Raw genomic sequence first — 27,844 nt, forward strand, 5'->3', positions numbered from 1 at the left:
GATCTGTAATTTTAAAACAAAGTATGAATTAAATTAAAATTGGAATCATACAGAAAATTTTACCAAAAATACATACGATAAAATAACAACAGTAAAGTGAAAATAACCAGTTCCAATGACAACATTTTGATTTTCCCCAAATCATTTCTCAAATGACTTCGAAACCATACAAATTGCTTCGAACATATCATAAAATTTGCGACAGAGAATCTTTCTGAAAATATAAGATAAAGGCATACTTCGAGCATATCAAATCCACATCTATCGGCGCAACAACATCATCGTCGAAGAGTAACCATTGTTTAGTGATTTGGTTACGAACCACTGCTGTATAATGTCCGCTATTCAAACTCCCTCTGTGGTTCTGAAAATTCACACCATTAAGCATTAAAAGTGTAGCAATTTTAAGACATTTACAACACATAATTTTGGGAATGACTGGAAAAATAATGATGAATTCGAAGTTTTCTAAAAAGCACTTGAACCAATACAATAATAGTTAATGAAAGTGAAGCTGAACAAACCTCCATTTAGGAAGCCAACTTTTAATCAATACTAAATTACTTTTGATATTGTACGTAGGCCTTTATATTTTCCAGTTAATAAGGAATATTTTTTATTGGGTTTTAACCTAAGTTTTGTAAACGATGTTCACACATGCCAGTTAATCGTGATGATAGGGATGAATAGATCAATCTTTTTTAATCAGTGTTAATTTGTAATGCAAAAATAAAATTTCGAAAAGATCAGAATTCTGGAACCTATGACATCAAAGAAATATTAAATTTTGGCATGGTAAAACGAAGATAATGAAAAATTAATAAAGTTGTTAACCAAAAATTAGTAAGTTATGTGATAAATACGAAACAAAATTATGATTTTATTGCAAAAATTTTTCCACTAAAAAATAAAATATATTATTTAAGAGAAAAGAAAAAGTAAAAAGTTTGCTAGCAAAACGGAAATATACAACTTACGACAACAGCATATAAGCTGAAATATTCAGATTGTAGCTTTAGTGGAAACGTGTTAAAAGTTACGTAAGCATCGTTTTTCTGCCAGTTATCTCCCATAAAAGTGAAACGTTTCAAGTGTATGACCTAAAACTAAGAATTCAAAATATGAAAATAGAATTCAGAAACAAACTGAAATATGAAAATATAGATGTGAAGATAAGTACATATTGTTGAATCTTCCAATTGGCGTTATTTCTAATTCTTAAACTACTTCAAATTATTCATAATTCTGGTAATGAATATGAATAAAGCAAAACACAATAAGAGCACTATACCGAAACTACTGCTAAAATTCCTATAAGTCCAGTAAAGCCATGAAGTAAGAGAAAAACAAAGGACCAGAACTTCAGGTAGCTTCCACAGAAACGTTCTACGAGTTGCAGTCTGTAAAGACTCACAATCAGGGCAACGCCATTTGCATGAACCATCAAGTTCCTATAAACAACTGAACAGATATAATAATTATTTTAAAATATCAAATAAGAAATAAATCAGATCTCGAACTATACTTCTGAAGAAAAGCGAACCACATCTTGAAAATGATTCCGTATACAATCTTCAATTGTTGAATTCCGATTTGGTACTTCTATTGACAACTGAGCCAATTCTTCGAAAGTGACGCTTTGTCGCTTGCACTTATTGCATTGCAAACTTGATACTGTTTGACACTAAGAACATTTATTTGACAGGAAAGATTTGAGCTCATTTAATGAATAGTGTTTGCCATTAATTTCCATAATGGTCACCGTTATGATTAAGCGAAATATTCGTTCCCTCATAATGAATTACTTAGAAAAGTTTAGAGAATTTAGCCAAAATTCCCAGGGTAAAAAGCCCTTTTATCATGCTACAGCATAAAGTTATGAAACGAACACACTAATTTTACGTCTGCAGAAATTCAGTACTGTGCAGTGCTTGTGCACCGCACACAAAATGAATACTTACAACATCAGCAAGATTGTCTTAATCGTGCTACCAAAATAAAAATTGAAATAAGGCTAAAAAACAGTGCCGAAAGCGAACTAAAAACGTTGTTAATTATACAGAAAAAATTACTAACATTAAAAATGTCACTGATCGGTGAACAGGCAAATCCCCTTAACTTTTCATTATAATCAGCTGCTTCTGCTTTCAAATTTGCTCCAGTATAATTCTGCTCAAATGTTTTGCGTTTCATTACCTACAATAAATAATAAGATTTCTATATTAAATTATTTAAATGCCTACAGGATTCCAATGGAAAGAGACTACTGGAAATTACCCGATTTGTATCTTCATGCAATGCATCAAGTAAATAAATTTGAAATTCTTGTGCATCATGTTGCTGACCATCCGCCAAAGAAGCATTCACTTCAGCAGCAAATGTTTCCTTAAAAAGAAACAAAACGGTAAAACAAAACGGGATGCAGTGAAGAATGGTTTTTTTGTCCACAGATAAAAGATGTTAAAAATACAAGAAATTGTTGAGGACGAAGAGCACTGAACAATCCACTCCAAACAGAATCCATCATTGCCGAGAATACAGACGATATTATACCCATTGTACCCATTTTGTTTGTCCTAAAAAATCCTTCGCTTTTTCTTCAAATATCGAATCACAGATGAAAATTTTTTATCATGATATGTTATGGCCAATAGAACAGAACACAGCTACTAGATGTTTAAAAAATGCCTGTTAACAAATTTGAAAAATTCGTTTTTGGTGAAAATACGTCGCAGTGGAATTGTATTGAACAAAGTTTGTAACACGGAATTCATGAAGCATGTATTACCCAAATTGTACAAACCAGTGTATCCGGGATTCTGAATGAGAAAAATTCAAAGATATGTACAGAAAGACATTTTCAAAAAAACCAAAAAAAAAAATTCAGGGAAGTAAGCGCAAGGAAATGAAAGTTTACACAGCTTCGAGAAAGCGCACAGAGGCTGAGAATATTCGTCATAGATTCATATAAATGTAAAAGCTGGTGCGAGCCATCGCTGAAAAGCTCATGATTTTATTCAGACAGCTGTAAGATTATCCAAAAGCTCATTTATTATAATTTAAAATCTAATGGCTAGATTAGCAGCAACATAATGAAACATGCAGTAGATCATAATCTAACTACCCCACACATGCTATTTTAATAAAATCAGTATAAATAAATCCTATATATACCTTGGACATAACTGTGGTTTCAGTAACCTGTCCGGTACAGTTGGGATATTCACTGCAGTTTGTTTTGAGCTAAAATAATATTGGAAGATAAACAATATAGATCGAAAAATATGAATTCAGAATAAAAAGAATAAAAAGTAACTAGCCTTGCACCGTATAATTTTGCACCACCAAACATCGTTGGAGTCGATTTAAGTGAAAAAGACTTTTCAGAAGAGGCTTTTTCTTTAAAAGTAGATAACTAAAACAATATTACCAAGTAATCCAGCAAATAAAAATGGAAACATGATCGGAATACTCTATTAAAACAGACGTGAAAAATTAGTAGGAGTTACAATTTTCTAAATAAAAAACTACGGTAAGGATAGTAAATAGTTAAGGAAGGAAAATAGCAAACAAAATAGAGTATGAATAACTCAAACAAAGAATATCTCAATATATGGACGAAGTTAATGCAATTAAACCTTGATATTATGGATTCTAGCATTCACTATGTGCTATGGTTCAAAAACAAAGTACTATTTTTTTTTGTAATGACAATATATTTTATACAGACCTCTGAAAGTGGTTTCTTGCTTCGGTCAATTACAGGGAGTTGACGAGATTGAAGTGCACAAACATCAACCTGCGAATTAGAATTTCTAGTCACATTTCGGGAGATTGGAGGAACTGTAACGTCTGTAACGTTTGAATTCCTCATAGCTGATGATTCATTTGCTGTATCTGCATCTATCCTAACATCAAGCAATTCATTTTTCGGTGGCAGCACTAAGCCCAAGGATGATGATTCATCAGGAACGTCTGCAAGATCACATAGAAGTCCTTTTCAAATAGGTAAAATTGCATTCACCAAAAAGTTACAGCAAAATTAAGAGAACATCAAATTCCTGAAACAACAGTTTTCAGATTACGGATATTTTTCAAGTTTGAAAATTTCAAATCATCAATAATAAAAATAACTGACAGAAAACAAGTATACCTGAAGTTTCTATCAACATTGAGGAATAAGACGAAGATTGTCCCATATGATGCACGATACTATCTGAAGCACTCGAGTAAGGCATTGATAATCCACTTGCTTTAGAGTAAACCATTGGTAGTAATTGAGGATATTCTAAGGAATCAATCCCAAAACCTAAAGAAATTTATACGGCGTATTTTTGGCTTATTACCCAAATCTGAATTAATTAAATTTGTTATGCTATAATGAAATTAAAACACTGCTGCTTAGTCTAATAAAGAAATGTCACATGTTCTGGAAGGAAAACAAGAATATGTAAGTTCATTTCGTGAACGACTTGGCGGAATTACATCGAATGCAACTTGATGTGAGCCAACTTGAAGTGATCATCGAGTTGATAAACTACCACAAGCGCAGATATCAGCGAGTGATATGCAAAAATTTGCAAGCTAACTGTATAATGTCTTCAGGAGGAAAGGCATAATCCGACACAGAAGATGAGTGGAGTGCATGTCTGCTCAAATCAGCTCGTTAGTGAAAATGATTACTGATGCTACCTGCATGACTAGAAAAGCAAACAAAAGCTTTAGAAAGTTGATACGCTGTTTGAGTGATCATATAACTGATAAAATACAAAATATTCAGCAGGGAAAACAACTCGAACAAAAAAAAAAAAACCTTTTTTATATTCAGCAACTGCTCTAGCGAATTCAGTACGATTTGCAATATCCACAAATTTCCTTCGCATCGCAAATTTTGTGGTTGTATGCATTGGATAATATAAACGCCAATTTTCAAAACCACCTTTCAAAAATTTTGGTAGATTTTTCAACCGAAAGTTATTGTTATACTGCAATTAAAATTTAACTTGACATAATTATTCTATCACTCGCTGCTAAGCAATTTTCTTCCCTTGCTTTGCAAACTAACTTGTTGCTTATTTCTAGAAGACTAGAAAAGGAAAACCATTGATAATGCGCTATAGAGTATTTGTTCCTTTGATCCAGCAATCATATCTTTTTCCTCATTTGGAGCATTGCCACTTCCCATAAGCACAACCACATCTACATCTGCCATTCGCTGAAGAATAGCTCTTTGAGCAATCTCAGCCGAGCGAATCAGTGAAGAACCAATACAACTATAATGTGGCAGTGTTCAAGTAAAAAAACCGAATACTGAATATATTAGAAAAATGTGAAAAAAAAAAACAAAACAAAACAAAACTAAGTAAATAACAACAAAGAATTGATCAATGTATGAGCAGCAACTACTTATCTCAACAAGGAATCACCTTTTTAACTAAAAATAGGAAACAGCATTAACTTTCGTTACTTAAATACTCCTACTGTTAATTTAAAATGATTCCTTGCTAAGACAAATGCAACCAGAAAGATATTACTGACAAAGGTAACTATGAAGACATAAGCTATAATAGAATTAGTAGGAAAGATTTACACGACTCTGATTCTATAAAGAGACTACTTTAATACGTGGTTGGTATTTACAAAATTCAAGTACTGACTAAACTTTTAGTCATAAACGAGTAGATTATCGATATTTTATTGATGTTTTGGCTTTTCTTACTTTAATGCTTCGAATTAAATCCATTGTCTTCAGATTGTTTGTTAAATGTAATAATTCAGTAGTTCTGCATTAGATAAAAAATTAGATCCGATATCCTTTTGCGATCTTTAAGATCATATTCAAAATGTAGTTTCGAAGTGAAGATATGTGAAAAGAGGAAGTGAACCAAAAAAACCTGGAGTTCAATTCCAGTCAAGTCACACAAAAGTATTCTGGGAAAAACGTGTAAAGGTTAATGAACCAACCCAGGGACGACAGCATCGGCAGGAACCTGTGCAACCAATAACTGCCCAGCGTTTGCATATTGGATGACATCTGTCTGGTCCTTTCGATAATCAATGATAAGCGCTCGATGTTTACAAGCAATATACCGTACCAGGTCACGTGGATCTATTACCATCGATTCCTCTTAAACATATATCCTTATCAAAAACACCAATCAGATACCACTCAATGAAATATTTTCTAACATTCAAAAAATTTAAATGCATTTCTACAAGCCCCAATTCGAAGGAAGTCCGGCATTACCAACTGTCAAATCTGGATATGCTCATAGCAAATCTCTGAAGGCATATTCCATTTGATATGCCTGGTGCGAAGCTTAAAAGTTCACTGCATAATTTTTACTGTAATGTGATATGGCTTATGACAGTAAAGAAATTTTTCCAACACTAATTTAATTTTTTCATATTATTATGGAAATATCTGCGCAAAATATGACATTATAAACAATTAAAATTACTCATGAAATAATCTTTGTCTTCCGGTGTTTCTTCACTCTGCAAAACTGATAAGTCCTGCTCATCATAACTTTTCTCAGCTTTCTTCAACTCATACCGTTTCTTTAAACTTTCTTCCAGTTCTTTCAGATAAGCAATACACTGGTCAAACAAGTAGTAAAAACGTCGACCATCCTAAAAACAGACTTAGCAGCAAGAATTCCACACATTAACGAGAAGCATTTTTCCTCATTTTCAAACCATGTAACAAAAAATGCTAATACAAATTCTGAGAAAGGATAGTTAGCAGTCTGATAAAATAAGATTATTTTTTATCCTACCAGAAGTACCCGCTTTATCATTACCGGTGAATTTTTGAATTCTTGAAAGTCGCTCTTGGTAATAATTATTTTTGAGATAATGCCCATTCGTGTGAACAGCTTGTATGCATCTTCCTCATCTCCCTCCCGCATTTTCAGCTTTGCTTCATCGAAAACCCGTTCTGCATGGTCGAATGCTCTATAAAAGACTTCATACGCTCTTTCATTATTTGTTTTTTTGCTTGTCCAACTACGACGAGGAGGACAACAAAGAATAAATTAAAGTGGTCTACTTGGTGGAAACGAGTCGTGAAATCGCTTGCTCCCACTTCTGCTTATGGGTTACATCACACCATGATTTCAAATGTTCCAAACTACTGAAACGTAAATCAGCAAGGTGAATTAATGTGGGACGATTCAGAACCATCCTGCAAAGAGAACGTTCACAATTTCGAAAAATACTAACATTGACATTCACCAATTAATTAGCAAACAGTCAAAATTCAAAATCTCATCAGGCAGAGAATAGTGACACCAACATTAAACAGGTGAAAATAGGTGAATACACCATTTCTCCATTACAGTTACACATCACACATCTACTTGACTAAATATAACCACTCCTTTTCTCACTTAAATATATCCGGCAACATTCAAACCATTCATTGGAACTCGTCGTCGTTGCACAAAGACTCACGTGTCGCAAACCTCTTATTATGCTGGCTTGTTAAAATATTGTTGTTGAGTGGTTCTTGTTTATCACTGGTGCTACCCCACTATGCAATTTATGATCTTGGTGGTCACATTTAATGTCTATCGGTCTGTTATGTTATGACCGTTATTTGGTTTGGTCAGTCTGCGGTCACTTTCATATATTTTGTGGTGCTAGTCACTGTAAAGTGGTATTTTTGAACGGGCTGGTAGTCCTGTTAGTTTTGAGTTTTAAAGGGTTTGGTAGTATTTGGTAGTCGTGTTTGGAGAAATGGTGATGAGTAGCATATTCGTTGAAAGGCTTAAAAGAATGGCAGTACTTCATCGACATTTTAACTTCTTTAACGCAAACTTCAGTTCGGAGGACCTTATGAAGTCTGTTCTTTCTTGCTGTCGTCGTTATTCCCAGCTTTGTTCTATCTTAAAGCATGCCTTATTTAATGACAACGTCTGTAATTTATTTTGATGCGTTCTTTAATTTCATAATATTATAGTACCTGTAAATGAATGTTTTCACGTAGGTTTAAGATCATCTCTATGTAATTAGTAGTGTTACTAATTAGTAGTGTATTTTGGGAGATCTGTGGAAGAGACACAGAATACTTTTATACCAAACATGACCATCTATACAATATTCACATAACTTGGCTCAGTGTAGCAATTAACGCCACATCGAGTATATTACTGCATGTGTTTCCACTAGGTGCGACTAAAATTTGAATTTCATAATAAATTCCAAAATTTGCATATTTATGTAGATGTTTTCATTCCTAAACCGTTCTAAAGTATATATGAGTGGTGGGAAATCGTGTTCTTCATTGCCTATTGTTTCCACGCTGTACTTCGTCTTATTCGAGAAGATATTGCTGTTTGTGAGTTATAATTTGTACAGTAAGAGTTTAAGAGTTATGAAGAGTAACATTGCTGTTATGTTTTGCTTTGAAAATTCTTATATATTGCGAGGTTTCATGAATTTTGGGTACTGATAATATGCCTATATCGAAATCGGAAATTACTAAGCAAGAGTCAACCAACGACAAGGAGAATCCGTTGGAAACAACCGAAGAAGCTGTCCAGTCTAACGATAATGAAGATGAAACAAGTCATGCTGAGGCTAGTTTTCATTAAGTTCTTTCTTATGTAAGTAAATATGCATTAAATTTGCTTTGGAAAATTTGTCCGATCTCTTCTCAGGAACATTTCGGTTGGTGGAATTGAACGAACACTGTTTTTATGATTTCGTCTAACGTTTATGAAGTGATAACTTTCAAGTACAAGAAAAAGGTGGTATAAATTCGAAGATACCGGTGACTTATAGCGATCTGTGTGACTGTAACAAAGTAGCTTTCACAAAGAAAAGGGATCTACAATGCAATAAATCGTTTGAAAATGTTGATTGAGAATATTTTATTGCAATAGATATTTCGAAAGAAACAAGTTTTCCATATTTTTCGCATGGCAGTTGATAGGCATGAAAATGTAATCTAGTGGCTAAAAGAATTAATGGTGATTAGGTTATTTGTTGACAATATTTGTATCTTCTCATCATAATTAAATCTTTCTAGCACATTTGACGTTGTCTTGTATAACTTCTTAAATGATAATGATTATAGCATTTTTTTATGGATGTTCCATTCATTCAAAGAAATGCTTCCAAAACATTCTTTTTTCAGCGGTCTGAGTTTGAAAATCTTTCTGCAGCAACTCCAGAATCACTTACACGTCATCCGTTGCAGTGCCGATGGGCTCTGTGGTATTTAAAAGCTGATCGAAACAAAGACTGGGAGGATTGTTTGAAACAAGTAGCCGTCTTTGACACTGTTGAAGATTTTTGGGCGTGAGTTATTTTTCAAATTCTCATTTCATTTTTCGCTGCTTTTCATTTCTAAAGCCGCCTTGCACCTATTTTGATATCGGAACTGCTGTAAATTTACTGTTAACATATTTATTTGCTTCCATTTCACAATTAAGTTTGAATCAATAATCCCTTCTTTTCAACTGAAACCGCACCAGAGGTTCAATTGAAAATTGCAACTTAGTGCAACTGCTTTGAAAATGGCTTTTGGTCATTACGTTAGTACTAACAGTTTTTACTAAAAATGGAAAAAAACTTGCGGATTTTAAATCCTTTCAGCTTGTATAATCACATCCAGACTGCTTCGGGTCTTAATTGGGGAAGCGACTACTATTTATTTAAAGAGGGTATTAAACCGATGTGGGAGGACGAAAATAATGTGAAGGGTGGTCGTTGGCTTGTTGTTGTTGACAAACAAAAACGAGCGCAATTATTGGACCATTACTGGCTTGAGCTACTGATGGCAATTATTGGGGAACAGTTTGAAGAACATGGCGAACATATTTGCGGTGCGGTTGTAAATGTTCGACAGAAGGGCGATAAGGTCAAGTTTTACTTATTTTGTATTTCATTATATGACGTTTTAGTTTTCTGGGGAATAAATAAAAGCTTTGTATGTCTTGCAAAAATATTGATTACTACAGAAGCTAAAATCCATCGATTTCTGCAGGTTTCACTATGGACACGTGACTCACTGAAGGATGATGTGAATTTGCGTATTGGGCAAATTTTAAAAGCAAAACTTGAAATCCCAGATTCGGAACCGATTCGTTATGAAGTTCATAAGGTAATTGAATGTTCACTCTGAGTTGTTACAAAAACTGATATGGATCTGCTTGCTTAAGAGATATCTGTATCTGACTTTTCAATAATGACTTTTTACAAATTTTGTCACCTCACCGTGATCACCATAATTGAATGAAACATTCGTATGACGGTTGGTTAGAGATTTGGCTGTCCAGTAGTGTATCTTCTATTTTCTGATAAAGCCTGCTTTTGTCTTCAGGACTCATCGGTGCGTACGGGTTCGATGGTAAAACCCCGTATTGTCATCCCAATGAAAGAAACGAGGTAAATGAGGATAAAGTTGTATTTGTACACATGTATCTTACCGGAGTTGATTGCTTTAGCTGATGTTTTTTTGGGTTTTGTTTTTTGTCTAATGTGATTTTTATCTGGTTTTAATAGTTGCTAAAAAAATCTAACAAATTTCCTTTCCACTGCAGTCATATTCAGAACATAAATTATTTGGATACATGCTTTGTCCTAGAATAATAACACATTCTGGATTTTTCGTTACTATTATGTACACATTACTATCGTAACAAATTTCGTTTCTCTTTTCGGCATACTTGTGCCTAATTTTTGGAACTGAAGTTTTTGTTTTAATTGAATTAATGACCAAGGCATTTTGGTAACACATAACTGTCGGACTATTGATCTACAGAATATCTTAAATACCTTCCCAGTCGGAAATTTCAGAATAATATGTATATGACTTTGCTCGCACAACCTTGAAGTCATTTCCAGTTGCTATTGGTTTCATTTCTCCAATGATGTTCTCTATATTATAAATATCTTGACGTCCTAATCGAAATATAAAATGGGGCTTAACTCGCATTATTTCAAAACAATTTATAAATTATTCGATACGCTTCAGCGTATGAAATTAAAGTGTTAAAAACTTGGGAGATGAGATTTTCTAAAGTGAGGTGACTCATAAAAACCAGATCGGTGGCAATTTCTGCTGCTCTCATGGAAATAAGAGAGATTAAGGCGAAGAAATGACAGGATTTCTTGGAGTGGTCTGCATCGATTTCCAAGCTGTCAGCAAATAAATTCAGGTTTGGAGGCTAATTGGGTTTCTCGGTGACTCATTTCTTCCAATTCTAGCTCCTGGAAATGTTTATTTCCTGTGAAGGTCGAAGGATATGAAATAAACTAAAATTAAGGGAGTCTTTAGCTTCATTTAGAATCAATAACATCAATTTATAAATTTCATTGGACTGTTTGTTTTCTTCAAAGAGAACATCTTGAAACGACGTAAATATTGAAATTTATGTGTTTTTGGGAAGATTTTCAAAGAAGAGACCTTTTCTGCATCTTTCTCAAGCTGTTCATATTGCTCTCCATGCCTTTTCATCAACTGTTCCTCATGTTTCTGAGCTCTTAAATGACAACAATTAAAAAACAAAATCCGTAAATAAGATCTGCTTCTCGAGCGACCATCTGGAATGTGAGATGCAAATAATCACTTACTTTATAGCCAGTCTTTTCCGTTCTTCGCAGAACACTTTCAAATTTTTTTCATTCATTTCTTTTATTCGTCGATCCCTTTCTGCTTTTGTTTTGATGTTTTTATCCTGTTGAAGAAAAAAAAAATGATATTATATATATATAAATGTATACTAGTGTGGTGAGGATAAGCTGATCAACCACGTGTCCAAACTGAAACCGAATGAAGTACCTGTTGTATAGCTCGAGCATCTTCCATACTCTTTTTTGTCTGGGCTTGCTTCAAATCCTTGTTTTCAGCTTCCAACTTCAGCTTTAACATATTCATTTGCTGTTTTTGAGCATCCTGAAGCAGTTTCCTGAAAGATGTTATTTTATGTGAAAATGAACAATATAGAACACATCACCCATGTTTTGTGGAACCGTAATGATTTGAAATAACCCACAGTACAATCACCAAGAATCCCACTCATTCAACATAACATATCGTGCATGAAGTAGTTAACAAGAACTGCCATGGATTCAGTCTCTGAGTGAGACGCACGATACTGTCTGTTAAACTTATGATCCTGAAATAATTGAGATTTTCGAAGATAATTAAGGTCATACTTCTAAGAAGTATGACCTTAATTATTTCAAACTTGATAACGTACTGAGATTGGCTTCTGTAGAAGATAAGCTAACAATCACCCTAGACATTCAAATTCTTCTTTTATTTGTGATCGCCTTAGATCGTGACATTCTCTTTCGTGCCTTCGCATCATCGACGACCATTCATCGGTTTGAGACAATATTAAGGACTTCATCTGAAAGACAACACTCCATATTAAACTGACGAAGATGGATTGAAGAAATCTATTTGCAAAAGGATTTGAGATAGATACTAGCGCAAAAGAAAGACAATACACTTGTTTCCTTTATGAAAATTAAGTACATTCCTAACAGTGTTAAAGGGGTTCTCAAGCTTCCTTCAAAGAATCAAATACATAAGAGATGAAGGCCATATCCTTCTTTGACTTGAACATGTCATATAGGAAACAAGCAGTACGAGGGACGAATAGCACAAGAAAGACAACACACTTTGTAATTATTAGTCATGTCAATATTGTGCGGTATTGGTTCCGACTTCATATATGACAGTGATTGATGTTTCTGACTTCCCGCACTGTTAGCCACTGTTCGCCATTTAGACTGCTTGTAACTGTCACAAATCAATTTGTCGACAGTCATTTGCTATAACTAGTGGAATGCATTAATAAAAGGAGTTAAATGCAAAATTCTAAATAAATATTCGAGCTTCACCAACTGGGAATGTTAATAAACACAATTCACTCAAAATTTCTTAACGATACCGTGTTATTAGTGATGTTATCAATGCGCAGTGCAAAATTGCAAAAGCAAACAGAAAGAATTATACTAGTTAATGTAAAATAAGCTGATGGTGATATGCACATTGTGTCATGGGTGTCAAGACGATTTCCCAGTGCACATCTTTCATTCTTGAGAGATTCAATTGCACTTCAGCAGTTCAAACAGTAAATAAGGCATAACAACAGAAATTTCCGAAAGCGTATTGTAGGAACGCAGTCTAATCCAAATAGAAAAACATACTAACTATTCAAACAGTCTTTGTACCGCACATACTATTTCAATGAATAATGTCGCTTACAGTAGTTATATTAACAAATCACAAGGTTTTTAGTCACGAAAGATTACGAATAATTTCGCGTCTTTCGATTAAAGTAATTCAATATTTCGACTTTACTAACGAAAAAGAAACAATGTGTTTAACAATTATGGTTCACAAGAACAAGTAGTTAGTTACCTGCTGCTTTTGAACTGATCCCCTCTGTTTTTGATGTCGTTTCTTCAGTTCGTTCATATCTTTTTGAAATTTCCGAACTAATTTTTGAAAACATTTATCTTTTTTTAAGTCGCCAATATTGATTGCTTCCATCTAAAAGCAATCTACGTTACTTTTGCATTCATTATGAGAAATGTTCTTAAAAATATATAAGTATGGTATTTCATACCACCCTGCAAGCTTTTTATAAACTTATAAATGCAGATCAATTAACTAGCATAACACTCAAACATTTTCCAGGTGAGATTCTGAATAAATTAAAGCAACATCTAATTTAATAAGCTGTAATTCTCACAGATCTACTTATTCATCTCTTAACCACTGGAAATTCCGATCAAACTTGAGCGAGAATTTTCTTTCCTCGAATAATACAACGATCTGATCAAAAGTAATACTAACTACGAACGTAACAGAAAATGACTTTTTTTGCCACCATCAACGAATGGCTACTCTTCTTGGTTTGAAAGCAATTTGATGCAATAAAAAAATTTGCTGTTACGCGGTTACGCAGTATGATATGTGATAATACATTTGCATTTGTAATGAAACGAAAATGAGTAATCATAATAGCTGATTCTTAAATAGATTGGAGTCTTGCATTTTATTGATACTCGAAGTTTCCGACTGCTGTGGTCACAAAGACCATAGGAGTAGAAGGAATTAGGAAAAATTATATTAGAAAGAGTATACTAACTATCTTAGTCATTCAAAAGGCTTTATAAAAAAATTTTTTTCAAATTGAATAATAAATAACTGCATGAATCTTACGCAATTCCTAACTGTTTTATCAATATCACAATTTCTTAAATAAAAATTAATAATTACATGCCATAAAATACAGTGAAGCAGTATAATTTTAACCATTTCAAAAAATACAACTACCTTCTGCTTGCCATCTGTAGCTTCCGTGTTCAAACGAGCTGAATCTTTCAATAATACCGTTGACTTCAAAGACCTACAAAAATCGCACATTTACAACTTTCATTTACTTGAGAATTGTCTAACCGAAAAGGAATAACGATTAAGGGAAGATTTTTTTTTCATAGTTAAGAATTTGGAAACAATAGAAGACAGCATAGCGAAGAATATAAAGACTGTCAATCATAATTCTAATATAATATAAGATGCGAAGCGAAAGAAACAAAATTTCAAAGCAAATCATTATAAATTATATAGTCTTAGTGCTAATATGTTAATTTCAGCTTATTTGCAAGTGTTCTACGTATGTGTCACTTCATATTGATTGTTTTTGATGATGGTGTCAAGATTTAGTACTTACTCGTAGTTTTGATCTAGTGGAGCTCCATTTATTCGCAACATATTCTTGTTTGATAGTGTCTTCAACGAACTTGATGTCACTTCTACTATATCCGAATCTTCAACGCCCATATTATATAAAGCTTCTGTTCGTTTTTCCTGTGCAGAAACATATGCGCGTGGGTCCGCCAATGCATCTACTAGGCCTGCAATTAGTGCAGAAAAATTGTAAATCAACAAGGTTTGCGGGAGAAATCGATAACAAATTGACTTTATTTGCTGTATGAATAAGCATAAGGAATTTATAAGCTTACCACTCAGTTCATCGGGAACATAAGTTTTGATTACGATTCGAACAAAAAGGCATGGCAATACCATAGGCATGTTTGATTCTGTACGAAGTGTTATATGTCGGTAACCTGCTTGTAAACCATCTAGCGGTAATATTCTCTGTCCAAGTTGTTTTCCATTTTCGTCATAAACAACAAGACGTAAAAGCGCTAGTTCCGGTAAGACAACCTGTAAACAAATAAGACAAAACGAATCCGATCATTACTTTTTACTTAATTTTAAACTCAATCGCAAACTGAATTCCCGCTAATATCTTTAATTTTTTACACACTTTAATTATGAAACCACCTTTCTAAACACAAAGGGGTCGCTATTGTATACAGGATTCAATCCATTAGCAGGCACAGTACGTGTTCGATGTTCTTTTCGTATCGTATCTGTTGGAAGACCATACATTTCTGCCTCTACGTAAGTTCCAACTTTTCTATCACATAAAAAATGGCCTGATATGATCTGAAGAAAAAAATCAAAATACATTGTCTTTTTCATAATATACTCCATAAAAAAGTACATTTCACATACATTTTTCGAAATTTTTGGATTATTAAACAACTGCAGATGACTGATAAAATATTGTATAGTTTTTCAAACCAATAACATGGATTCCCTGTACAGAACTTAGATACAAAAAAAGATAATGCAGAAGGCTAATACCTTCACAGTGCAGTGTGCTGCAATTACGCCATCAACGGGAGATTCAGAAAATGGATCAAATGATCTGTCAGGTCGTCTCATGAAATCAGGTTTTAAGAGATATCTAAAACTGGTTATAGAAAAGGTTTTGAAGAATTCGGTATGAATACAGCTGTACAGAAAATAATATGAATTCCCTGTACAGAACTTAAATAGATAAGCCGTTCTCAAACTATATCAAAATATGAATTAGCATATGAATTAGCCGGTTAAGCTAACACGGAATCGTTTCAGTGCTGCAGGAAAAACTTTTTTAAAATATCTTGACACGAATATATATGGATCTTTAAAAAAAGAAAAAAACATACCCACATCCACCGTTATACTGAAACTTCCCTTGATTGAGCTGCATAGATATATCAGGAGTTTGAAAATTTAATGCCACCATTTGGCAGCCAGCATTCCAAAATATCTGCAATTATAAATCGACTTAGTCTCAGAACAATTTTTGATTTCTCGTATTATGCTACAAAGTTACAAAGTTTTTTTTACAAAAACTACAAAGTTTTCAGTCCTAAATCAATGTTTCATGCAGAACTATCGACTTATTTAATACCTTGAAATATTGCAAAATATCTATTCACAAAAAATTGGCTGATTCGGAAGAATAATCTAGAATGTCATGCAACATATTTAAATAGGACTGTAAATGAAAATGTTCACCTGAGGCAAAAAATTGCTAGAATCGACGCGAGCGCCTTTTGGATATATTCTACATAATTGGCGCTTATTGTAATTAACGAATTCTGGAGCACTCTGCTTCAGATACCCCAAACCCGTACTTTCCGAGAATGAAGACATGTGGAAGTGCAGATTATTCGCTCAAAACGCATTGCAGTTAAGCAACATCAAACGAATGGATTCTAATTTTTTAACATCCTTCCCCATCCACTTATTTTATTAAATTATTAAAAATTTTGGATAAGCTTACAATCGAAGTAAAACTTTAGATAAAACCTTCAGCAACATCGAAACCAGAAAATTTCACTGGATGAGTATAATTAACGAGGCTTGACAACAGAGGATGTATATTGGTAGTTGCACCCGTATAATGATATTCCGCAAAAATGCGTTCCTCCTCTTCTTTTGTTAATTGTTGCTAAAATAAAGCAATAATAAAAAATAAAATAAAGTACCTATGATTTTACTATGTCTAAAATTCAAAATCATTTTCGTAATTAAAGAAGATTTTCAGAGTCTCTCTCTTAGAACATAATCACACCTAACATGTATAAAACATATAAATGTGTGTGTGAAACGACAAACAAGAAATAGGTGCAAATTTTTTAAAGGCTAACAAAACCTAAGACAGCACTTACTATACTACTGCACTTACTGGCCATAAGCTGGCCAATATATGCAAGGTTAATGATATGTGCAAGTGTAAGTATGTAAATGCAAGTCATTTCTACCAACACACTATTAAAATTACTCTTTCCTCTTGATGACACGTGTCGTCACAGCCTACTCTTGTCCTCGTAAACAACTGCAACACATTAATAACCGCAGCACTTTATTGAAATAATGAAGCACTACAGTTACAGATGCCTCAAAAACATATATACTTAGATTTCTCTCGAAACTATTTAAATATTTATCCTCTGGAAAATATTCACTTTATCCTAAAGCATGCAAATGAGTGACAAAAGGAACTGGAAGTGAATTAAAAATGTTGTATATTTTTTGCACATCTATTTCTTTTTCCATCGCTTGGAAGAACTCGAAACAATCCTTACTTCATGAATGCCCTCCTAAAGTATGGATGAAGCGTTATAGCTAGTACTTAGCATTTCCAAATGCAGTAAATCACCAGATTCATTCCACATTGCTCGTTATGATTAGTGATTAGTGGTTTAAGTCACGCGTGCAAAGTATTTCCTCACATTAAAACACATATACAATTCAAGCTGTAAAAACAATATAATTCCCCCAAGAATATTACTTTAAAAAAATGGATGCATTTCAAACAGAACAAATATCCTTTGATGAATAGCAACTACAGAATACAAAACTTATTACATTTCATGAAGACTTTCAACAGGACCCAAGCATATCAGAACCTTGGTTGTGCGGATTATAGGTTCTCGAGGCAGTAGCAATATAAGCCACCAACTAATTAAAATGAGACAACTTCAAAGTAAATACAAAGGCAAAAATCAAAAATGACAAAAGTGTCAATTTAACAAAGCTCATAGATACGAACTGTTTCAATCGTTCCACAAGTATGCTTGTGCAAAACTCGCTGAAAACAGAGGTGCAGATAGAGAAACGTTGTGCACATGCAGATATTAACGAAACTTCTCTATCTCATCTCTTTTTTATGCTTCAGTAAAACCCCGTGCCCGTGCTCGTCTTAAAGACGATTGGAAATTTTACACTTATATGAACATTGGCAGACGTAAAAAGCTGACCAAAGTTGCGACCAAATCAAAACCTATGGAAAAAGTATGATGTGCAACAACTTGGTAAAGCGTCTGCTCCACCTTACTCAGGCTAACGGATTATACATCGAATATTCTACATTCTTATCTTTACTTGGTCCTACATTAATTCCTAATATAAACTGCCTTTTTATTTTTCTGCCTTGTTGATAAATGACGTTGTGGCTGTGGATCCAGTAATGCGGCACTTAAACTCCCGCCACTGCCTTCACATTCTGCCACTCGTGAAGTTCGGCGAAACGATCGTTTGTTGCGGAATGATGATGATGCAAATATGGGTAGCGCCACATTTCCAACAATATGCGGCGGTGATTCACTTCCAGACTGTGTACACATAATAATTTTAAGAGCTTACGAACATTAAATTACAAGAAACTATTTGCCAAAAGCAAAAAAAAAAATTATTACACCTAATCAAATTTAAAGATATGTTGAAATGAAAAATTTTCTAATTGAAGACAAGTTCGACATTATCTCCTTGATCTATATAAATGCCTCCAAATATTTATGTAGACAGTATCCAAAAGTAGTAATATGACAACAGGAAAATGGCATTAAACGATCTCTAGCAATACCTAAATTTGAAGTGCGCAACAGTTCCAAAAACATTTTAAAAAAGCATCTCAGACTAGCTGAACTCAAACGATTTTTTTTTTCTAAAGAAAATTAGTACATCACCATCATCGCAAACCCATTCATTCTAAAGTCTTTAAAAACAAACGGTAATCAGAAATTTTAGAAATTATTCTTTGTTGTCCAACTTGAAAATTCTTTTACGCATTTTATTAAAAACGCAGGTGAACAAAACTTCACCATTCCATATAATTCAAAATGAAATTTAGAACTTGAAAGCAAATCAGTAGGTAAAAAATGGAATGTAAAGAATGCCTGAGGTTTCTTGGCAACAAGAGGTTTCAATTTTGATATGAAATTTGTTTGTTTGAATTCAGGATGTGCTTCATCTAAGTCTCTTAATAGCGCACCATCATCTGAAAATTTCTTGGAAGAGAAACAAAAAAAACTGATATTTAAAAATATGTTTTCTGACCAGTAAGCGAGTGATTATTAAAAGAACCATCAATTCAACAGCTTAGAATCCCTCTTTATTGAAGTTTATTGCATTATATATTGATCAAATATTAAAACTAATTTCATTTACTTTTTGAAAGGAAACAAAATTATACTTGCGTCTAATGTTGACGTTGAGTGTGCATCGCAAACTTCTACCTCCGGATGTGCTCTCTGGTCACTAACTGCTGCAAAAATATTGTCCTTTTATTCGAAATATGGAATTAAGTTTTTTACCACCTATTAGCTATGGATTATGCTTACTAAGTGCTGAAATTTCCTCGCCAACAGAAGCTTCTGGATTTTCGACCGGTTCATCTTCGCCATCTAATTTACCCTCGCGGAGAAACTGTTCCATTTGTAGTTTTTCAATATCTGCTTTCAATCGTTTATTTTTAATTAGTATTTTACGTTTCAAACGATTGGGTGATGGCAATGGTACTCCTGGTTCAAGCGGATAATCATCCAAAGGCTTTGACAGCAACATATCACCAAGTATATCCATACAATATTTTGCCATTTTGAGTTGATTTGATCTAGAGCAGTGATTTTCGAATGATAAAATCACTGGAAAATCAGACCTAGCAAAAGCAGTATCCCGAATTTGATACAGCACATCCTGAAGAAGTTCTGAATATATGTCCGATGATACTGCTTTCATTAAAAATTTCTGACTCAAATACATCAAGGAAAAGAAGAAATGAAAAAACCAGAAAAATCGTTTACACCCGTTTACCAATGCATTTAAAGATAACCCTACACAGTTTAAAAAAAAGTCTATAATAAAATCACAATATGGAAATGGCACAATCAATAGCTTACTTTGAAAAAAACATCTGTACACATTGCTTTGCCATGGGTGATAATTGGTTCACCCTTATTTTCCCCAGTACCATCCCAACAATCTAGTTCAATGCATCTGCAATGGCACGAAGAATGAAGAACTTCATATTATTAATTTGCCCAGTTGGAGTTATTTATTGCTCGCAAATACCATTTAGATCTGTTGAATCTTAGAAATGATGATTACCTACACCCCGACAATAAAACCTGACGATAAATTTCAGTCGAACTTTTTCCGCCATATTGCCTTCCAGTGAGATATGTATTGTGCGAACTGAAAAAAAGAACATTTTCTACTAATGAATTTTCCAACGAACAACTCATTGACATTAGCAAGTCTGTTACAATTAATAATTTAGTAGTTTCCATACTACTATGCAAAAATAACTAACAACATTATGTAAATATTTGCTATTTCTAATCTGATGAGAGCATTGAAAATGTCAGATTTTTATGTACCTATTAATATAATAGTGACACAGAGGTTGATCCATATCCTGATAAAGCTCGACTCGATCTAAAAATATTGGTGCATTTTCATCAGACATCAAAAACCGTAAGAAAGCATCGCCAGACATTTTCCCTGAAAAAAAGTTACAAACAACTAAATTCAATTTTCATACAATTTCAAAACGGTTTGTGAAAAAATTCTGATCCAATCATGACAAATTGCTTTAAAAATACCATTATTTATATAATTTTCATCACTTTCGTATTTTGATATTAAATTCAGCACTCTCTTATCATCAAAAAATGGGAACAATATTTCGTTCAGTCGAGGATCCCTCTGTTCTTCATTCAAGAAATTTATTAAACGATCTTTGGTAAGATATTCTTTTTGACCACTTCTGCAAAACAACTGCCAATCAGATGTCTCATGATACTGGCACAGTATAGAAGCAAAATAGCTTAGAAAACGCATATTTAACCTAAAATAATGTTATTGGTTAAACTACTCAAATATGAACGAATCTACAACAGCAATAAAAATAATACTGCATCAGTTCATGCTGGATCAGATATTCCAACAATTTTAACGCTAACTGCTACTTACAATTTTACGAATAATTCTTGCACATCACTTCGTGGACATATTTTATAATATAAGCGCAAATATTTGTCGAAAGTAAATAATTCCACATCAAGTTCATCATGTTCCTTAAAAACGAAGCAACAGAAATAAATGATTAATGTTATTAATTAAACTAATAATTTTATTAATTAAAAAACTGGCAAAATATCGCTAGATAGCAGAAGTATTAACAAATGATTCTTAGAAAAAGTATTTGCTTAAAACAAATTTTATTTTTTTGAAGTTCATCAAAATACATGCTTTATTGCCCGAAAGTCCGAGATCACTGAGACATTTCTGCACCATTCGATCTGTTTTACCACCGGAAAAGATTTTGACAATATTTCTTATGGGAATTTTTTGATGTTCATTCAAACAGAGACATAAATAGCGCCAACTGAAAGTACGCTATTTTAAAAACAAACAGAGAGATTTTAAAAAAATGCGAATTAAAAGCGTTAGTTATATATAAGCCAGTCAAAAAATCATAAATCTAAGTGTAAGTAATAAAACAAACAAACTTTTTCATCAAGCTTGTTGTATAAGAAATATGTCGCATTTTACTTGTTCTTAAAATTTCATTCAGACCATTTCGCCAGATCTAAAATTTCACAACATATAAAATGCTTGTAATGCTTGTACATAACTTCTGCACAACCTTCATTTCCTGGAGATGTCTTAAATACAACAGCTAGTTTATAAAAAATTACCGTAAAGGACTTTTATTAAATTTTATAAGAATAAAGATACAAGAATAAAATTATTTACCTTGGCAATTTCAATATCTTCTGCAACCAAATAGTAATTACTAACACTGACTAAATCAGGACCATATGTAAGCCAAATTGTTCTGTCTTCAATGGTTTCACGTGGTCCATGCTGCTCCAATTCAAACATTACCCGTCCATCTTTCGGTAATGTACCACGTCTTGCTTCCCAGACCTGTCATGCACATATTTTTCTAAGAAAGAATTTCAAGTACTAATGATATAAATATCTAGAATCAAGATGAAAACAACGAAAGTTCAGTACTTTCATTAAATATAATAAAATAATCAGAGAATTTTCGCTCTGGAATAAAACTTGAATTAAATAAGGCAAATATGCAAGTTACAAATAACTGACCAGGATAAGGTCGAGCACTGATGTATCTTTCTTTTCTTCTGATGTCCAGTACAAAAAAAATCCATACTCATCCACACGAAGAAATGTACTACATTCTAGACATATGCTTTCCTGCAACTTTCCATTTAAACCAAACATCTAAACAAAGATATACAGTAATCAGGTACTTGATGAATCTCCCATGAGTTTTGCAACAAAAATAATCCCACTATAGTGAAGAATATATCATATAGCAACTATTAAGCATCAAAAGTATGAAACTTTCTCGAAATTTTTTTGACAAAAAAGGATCAAAAATGATATAAATTTAACTCACATCATCATATTTATCGAATTCATAACCTTTCAGAAGAGCATCAGGGATGTTGGGCTTCCAACTGAACTGGTACTCTTTGGCCATTCTCGAGAAAGGCCTCACACGCCTCTCTCACATCACCCAATAACTTTCTAAACAAAACACCATTGCACAATCAAATTATTTTAAGATTCATGACGCATGCAAAAGCAATTTTTTCAATCAAACGAACGGATTTTGTCCAAGGAAAACATCGGCGAGTTATTGAAGAAGTGTATTCACAAAGCAGATACAATATTTCTTCCACAACAAGTTGGCAAGGACCTAGTGAAGATTCGTAAAGAGAAAACATTGTGTCAATCAGTCTATGCCAAAGATATAAATATAAAAAGAATGAGACAAGCCATAACTAATGGAGAATTCTAAAATACCATAGAACATAGAACGTCTTCAAATTGCAGCATCATCACCACAAGATTTTTGCTGATTTATGCAAGACGAAAAAATAAGAAAAGCGCAGCTTGGAGAAAGCAATGGTCTGCCGAATAATATAAAGTATAAAGTCGAAACGGCTTTCTTTATTGGCCATCATCTAAACCTTTAGGAAAAAGGAAAATATCTGGACGGGCAAACAAGCATACTTTCTATCGAGAAATTTTTGGGTGGTTTTCAATAACATTACGATGCATTGTTCGATGCAGAGATCGATGATGAAAGTGCAAATGATCAATTATAAAGGAAGCAATATTAATCAAGTTACCCTGTTTTAACAACTGTATAGTGATTGTAGAACAACTTAAATGGATATATGGACATAACCTAGAAATATTCACTAGTGGTTTATTTCCTGAATATTTTTGCGTATCAAGTTGTGCTGGACACACCGATGTCAGCCGTTATAGCATTCCACTTGACCTACTCATTAGTTTGCCAGTTAACAGTTCAACGTAGAAAACTATGACAAATAACAGCCTGCTTTTTATGATTGGTATTTCGAGGATCACTTTCCAGTGAATCGAGAGATCCCTATCTATCGTTGTTACTTTTTGATGAAGCTAATAACAACAGGACAAATGGCCTTATTACACAATGATTACTAATAACATAAGTGAGGAAGGAAGACGGCCAACAATGATCAATGAAACCACTTAGGAAGCTGTCACTCGATGTCAAATGACTTGAGAATAAAACAATCCCTTCTTTAAAAAAGATGATTCATGTAGGCTAGAAATGACTGAAACAATTCAGGAGAGATATTGCAAACAAAAATGAATTTTCGATGATTCCTAGCATATAGTTTTCAAGCAAAAAATCATATGGCTTCGAATGCTCTTTGTAACGATTCAAAAGGAAAGGTAGTAGCAAAAGATAACATATATCAGATTACATCAGTTCATAACACACCTTTCTATAACAGTACTAACATTTTTTGAACTAAAGAAATTCAATAAACTGAAGTAAGCAAATAAGGATTATATCATTATGCTAGATCTTCGTAATAATCTACATTCACTGCATGCAATAAGAAAGTCAATCATCCTTAAATTTATAATTGATCTTTTCATCTTGCACTTCTTTAATGTTTGTTTAGATGCATACAGAACTTGTAAGACACTTCTATTTCTTTTTAAACTTGTGATTAAATCATGAACTTTAATCCTGACAACAGAAATGAGCATGTAATCTGCAATATAAGGAGTATTTGAAGATGGAAGCATCCTTCAGAGAGCAATACAGTCAAGAAATTTTCAATCACGAAAGGAAATACTGAAACTAACCAGAAAAAAAAAATCGAACATTCCAATAGAACATTATTCAACATCTTGCACGATTTGATAAATGTCCTAATTCGATCCGTTTAGGAATTGAGTTATTACTCGAGCGTCTGATGATTACCTGGTGATGCGTATTCAAATCAAAATATGAAGTCTTCCAGTTCAATAAGCACACGCTCCTGGAAAACAAAATATCTTTTTGATTAATGCAATGAACTGAAGTGAAATGTTAACACACCATATCAGTAGAATTCTACAGCAGTTAAAGTCTAACGAAGTTGAGAACACTAAAAGATAAGAAAGCCCTCTATTACAGCTGGCATAGACCGTCCAGCAATAAATGATAACCATAGCATCAAAGTCTATTCCATTAGCGCTCCGCTCAGCTGATCAGCACTTATATGCGCTAGCAGATGAACATCAGTAAGTGTGAAGTTGAAATTGATTTCCGATAACGTCACTTAATCTGCATCATTACTTAACTTTATTATTCAAGCCCATTTGTCATTTAAGACAACACTACCCAGCGTTATTTACAACTACAATTCGTGTGCAAAAGAGAATTAACTTGGCATCACCAAATGGAATGCTAGAAGTAACATCAACTTTTTGGTTTGCATGGAACAAAAGATATAAAATACTTTACACTAGTTTCAATAACAGAAATAGGTCTGGTAAAACAGCTGCAGATAAATTTAAAAATATATGTTCAGGCATGCAGGAATGTTTTGGAATTTAAAATGCAAAATGATGTTAGCACCAATGGAGCATATACGCCTTCCAAGAGTAGAATCACTTATATATATATAAAGCTTAAATGGAATAACGGCGCAGAGATGTAAGAAAAAGCCAGAACATGTCATAGCTAATCATGAGCTGTAACTCAGTCAACTGAAGCATAGAACTACCTGCAATAATGGACGACAGATGCTCTAATGCCTTCGCATAAAACAGAATGAGACTTAGTAGTTCAGTGGCGCCACTTAGACTCAAGCTTGAAAATGAAGGAATAGATTAGAGTCTGGCAATTTGGAAAAGTTAAGAAGAACATGTAGCACGAAGAGTAATTGTTGAGGATGAGCTCAGTAGATGAATTAACAAGTTTTCAGCTTAGAGAGAAATGTCTGCGGTTATGGATAAAAAGAGAAAAACAGAACTGGCCAGCTAGACTGTGAGGGCTCAAGTTTAATAGAGATCTGAAATTGCGCCAGCATTACTGAGAGTACCAAATCGTAAAATGATAGAATTGGAGAAATAAGGAGCGTAGGTGTTGAAGGGTTAGTTGCAAGAATGGACTGTTCACTTCTAATATTGCTTCAAAACAAAAATTACGAAGATGGTTTCTCGAATAGAGAGAGAGAATGGTACACTGCGCAAAGAACCCTTCTTACCTCCATGCTTACCTATGCTATGTTTGCAATAAACCTCTCCGATACATCATACTAAATCCACATCCATCCTTAATTTCCTGCCATCTATTCCCTCTGCAAAATTGACACACAAAGACACCGTACGTAGTATATATCTGTTCCCCTCTCTAGTGTTTTATCCATTATGAAAAAAAGACAGAAATAAGTTCCGCCTTGAGAGAGAGAGAGAGGGAGAAACAAAAATCAATTGTCGTCAATAAGTGCTTCATATACTTTGAAAGCAGAAGCAGTCATTCATTCACGTCTGCACTTATTATGATTGTCATCTGTCAACATAAATACATGAAGATGGAAATATCCAGATCAAGCAATTGACAGAATCTTTATGTCCTCCAGATGCACACATGGCACATGTCGGCATGATTCCTCCTTCTCTCAACACTGAGTTTGAGTTTCCTAACAAATTCAAAGGCCCATTATTAATTGAACTTGGCTGTCCAACATGTCATTAGTAAATATGCTACATACTAACCACTGCCGATCCTTTTCCATAATGGTAGTGTCGCGGTTTCTCATTGTTCAATAATTAGGTCCTGTTTGCATCAAGCAAATACCAACCTTTCTTTCAACGTTTTGGAAGTCGAAATGACATTTTACGGGTGTTGTTAGTCTTCTTAGTCATATGATAGACGTCCTAATGTCCTTCATCCGTGCAACATGGCACATAGCTTTGTTAAGTCTTGAGCTAAGAATTTTACAGTTCCAACAATCTTTGTTGCAACCAAAAAGTCAGAAAAAAGAGATTGAATAAAAGGGAGGGAATGTGTTAAGAGTGAATACACTTTAGATCTATGTGGCAAACCTAATAGCCTAGTTGTGAACCTCCCTATTTAACTAATTTATGCAAACTTGAAACTTACTTTAATGGGGGGCGGGGGGGGAGGGGGGGGAAGGGTGGTGAAAAGATCATAGAAAAGATTTTATTTTCCACAACTGCGAAAACATAGTAAAATTCTACGAACTCTGAAGAGAGTGTTTATTCACTGCTTCCATAACTCCGGCCAAAAAATAAGTTTTAAGATTCATCCCAGCTAATGATAGAATGAACTATTGAAACAAGTTGTAGCTAATGGTAGACCATAAAAATAAAGTCATGCAAAAGAATATCAAATTACTAAGAGATGTATTCGCTTCCAAAGACACCATTTTCTTTCCCATCCCCTCTCATAAATGTACTAAGATTTAATACATGCTAAAATAAAAATATCATACGCACAAATCAAATGTCACATTCTTTGATTACAAATTTAATTTCCAATTTTGACAGGAGTTTTTATCAAAAGATATCCTACTCAAAGAGAGACATTAAATTTTTAAACATTTTTAATTCGAATTTAGGGAAAGAAATAAATGCAAAGTCTTAGTAAAAGTATCAAATCAAATATATTCTTATATCATCCAAATTTCATGTTGAACAGAATATATTTGCTTTGGTTCTTTATTTTCCGCATTTCAGATAAACTCCTAGAAACCAAAGTTATGAAATGAAAAGAATACAGCGATGAAAGATGAAACCTCTGCTTAAACCTAATTGCTCTGGAAAGGCTGACAAATTCATCGGAAAGAAGTAAGTGATGTGAAACTATCGTAGCACCACTTCTTCATTCCATACTACTAACAGTAAAACCACATAACAGTAAGTGCAAGATAATCTTGGTAAACATATAAGCATTTTTTATGACCTCTCAATGATTTATACAAACTAATATTTACAGAACCAGGTGACATTACTACATTTCCTTTGTTCCTTATTTTCATTCATAATTTGGTAAAGTCTTTTTTGAAATAATCTGTTTTGTTCTCCATGGAACCAGTCAACAACTTTACTTAGCTTTTTGTTCCATAACGTTACTTTACTTTTTTAGTAAATCTTTTATATGCGTCAAGTCTATCGCAAAATTCGAAATAAGTCTCACGAAGCTCCAAATAAGTTACAAAATATATCAAACAAAATTCCTTTTAGCAAGTCAAGTTATTGTAAATAATGTAGTTTGTTTATGCATATTGCTTGCTATATTAAGGAGATCACTCATGTTCAGAGTGGGTGTGTTTTTACCAAGAATCAGGAGAG

The 27,844-nt window shown here is 33.5% G+C and overlaps 3 protein-coding genes across 5 annotated transcripts; 1 reads left to right on the forward strand and 2 right to left on the reverse strand.

Annotated features, from left to right (window-relative positions):
- Positions 1 to 187: 187 nt before the first annotated feature.
- Positions 188 to 7,185, reverse strand: Bma-usp-50 (Uncharacterized protein; the record flags this gene model as incomplete). 2 transcript variants are annotated; one of them, XM_043081946.1, is made up of 19 exons in its annotated part: positions 188 to 364; positions 978 to 1,100; positions 1,356 to 1,451; positions 1,544 to 1,684; positions 2,077 to 2,196; positions 2,278 to 2,385; positions 2,471 to 2,576; positions 2,689 to 2,819; positions 2,918 to 2,996; positions 3,175 to 3,243; positions 3,321 to 3,415; positions 3,731 to 3,975; positions 4,154 to 4,309; positions 4,814 to 4,985; positions 5,102 to 5,273; positions 5,965 to 6,127; positions 6,462 to 6,633; positions 6,804 to 6,957; positions 7,052 to 7,185. In XM_043081946.1, 19 exons carry the CDS (start codon positions 7,183 to 7,185, stop codon positions 188 to 190), a joined length of 2,613 nt encoding a protein of 870 aa, XP_042937880.1. The 2 variants fall into 2 exon arrangements, with proteins under 2 accessions (XP_042937880.1, XP_042937881.1); XM_043081947.1 differs by lacking the exon at positions 7,052 to 7,185 and having other exon boundaries at positions 6,804 to 6,911.
- Positions 7,186 to 8,459: 1,274 nt separating this feature from the next.
- Bma-ife-3 (Uncharacterized protein) lies at positions 8,460 to 10,399 on the forward strand (the record flags this gene model as incomplete). Its single annotated transcript, XM_001901735.2, has 5 exons — positions 8,460 to 8,582; positions 9,143 to 9,306; positions 9,604 to 9,868; positions 9,995 to 10,111; positions 10,331 to 10,399. The coding sequence occupies 5 exons, from the start codon at positions 8,460 to 8,462 to the stop codon at positions 10,397 to 10,399; spliced, it is 738 nt and encodes a 245-aa protein (XP_001901770.1).
- A 752-nt stretch (positions 10,400 to 11,151) lies between these two features.
- On the reverse strand, positions 11,152 to 22,673 carry Bma-egl-8 (Uncharacterized protein; the record flags this gene model as incomplete). Of its 2 annotated transcripts, XM_043081948.1 has the most annotated exons (29): positions 11,152 to 11,220; positions 11,417 to 11,492; positions 11,584 to 11,687; positions 11,792 to 11,918; positions 12,250 to 12,365; positions 12,640 to 12,792; positions 13,385 to 13,516; positions 14,306 to 14,378; positions 14,703 to 14,886; positions 14,995 to 15,199; positions 15,320 to 15,484; positions 15,686 to 15,788; positions 16,033 to 16,136; positions 16,388 to 16,545; positions 16,682 to 16,823; positions 18,292 to 18,489; positions 19,054 to 19,154; positions 19,350 to 19,421; positions 19,498 to 19,852; positions 20,056 to 20,152; positions 20,264 to 20,350; positions 20,536 to 20,659; positions 20,761 to 20,924; positions 21,131 to 21,234; positions 21,410 to 21,545; positions 21,670 to 21,749; positions 21,917 to 22,090; positions 22,274 to 22,384; positions 22,590 to 22,673. In XM_043081948.1, the coding sequence occupies 29 exons, from the start codon at positions 22,671 to 22,673 to the stop codon at positions 11,152 to 11,154; spliced, it is 3,798 nt and encodes a 1,265-aa protein (XP_042937882.1). The 2 variants fall into 2 exon arrangements, with proteins under 2 accessions (XP_042937882.1, XP_042937883.1); XM_043081949.1 differs by lacking the exon at positions 12,640 to 12,792.
- Positions 22,674 to 27,844: the final 5,171 nt, after the last annotated feature.

Source organism: Brugia malayi (genome assembly GCF_000002995.4).
Source record: "Brugia malayi strain FR3 genome assembly, contig: Bm_v4_Chr4_scaffold_001, whole genome shotgun sequence".
Classification (NCBI taxonomy): domain Eukaryota; kingdom Metazoa; phylum Nematoda; class Chromadorea; order Rhabditida; family Onchocercidae; genus Brugia; species Brugia malayi.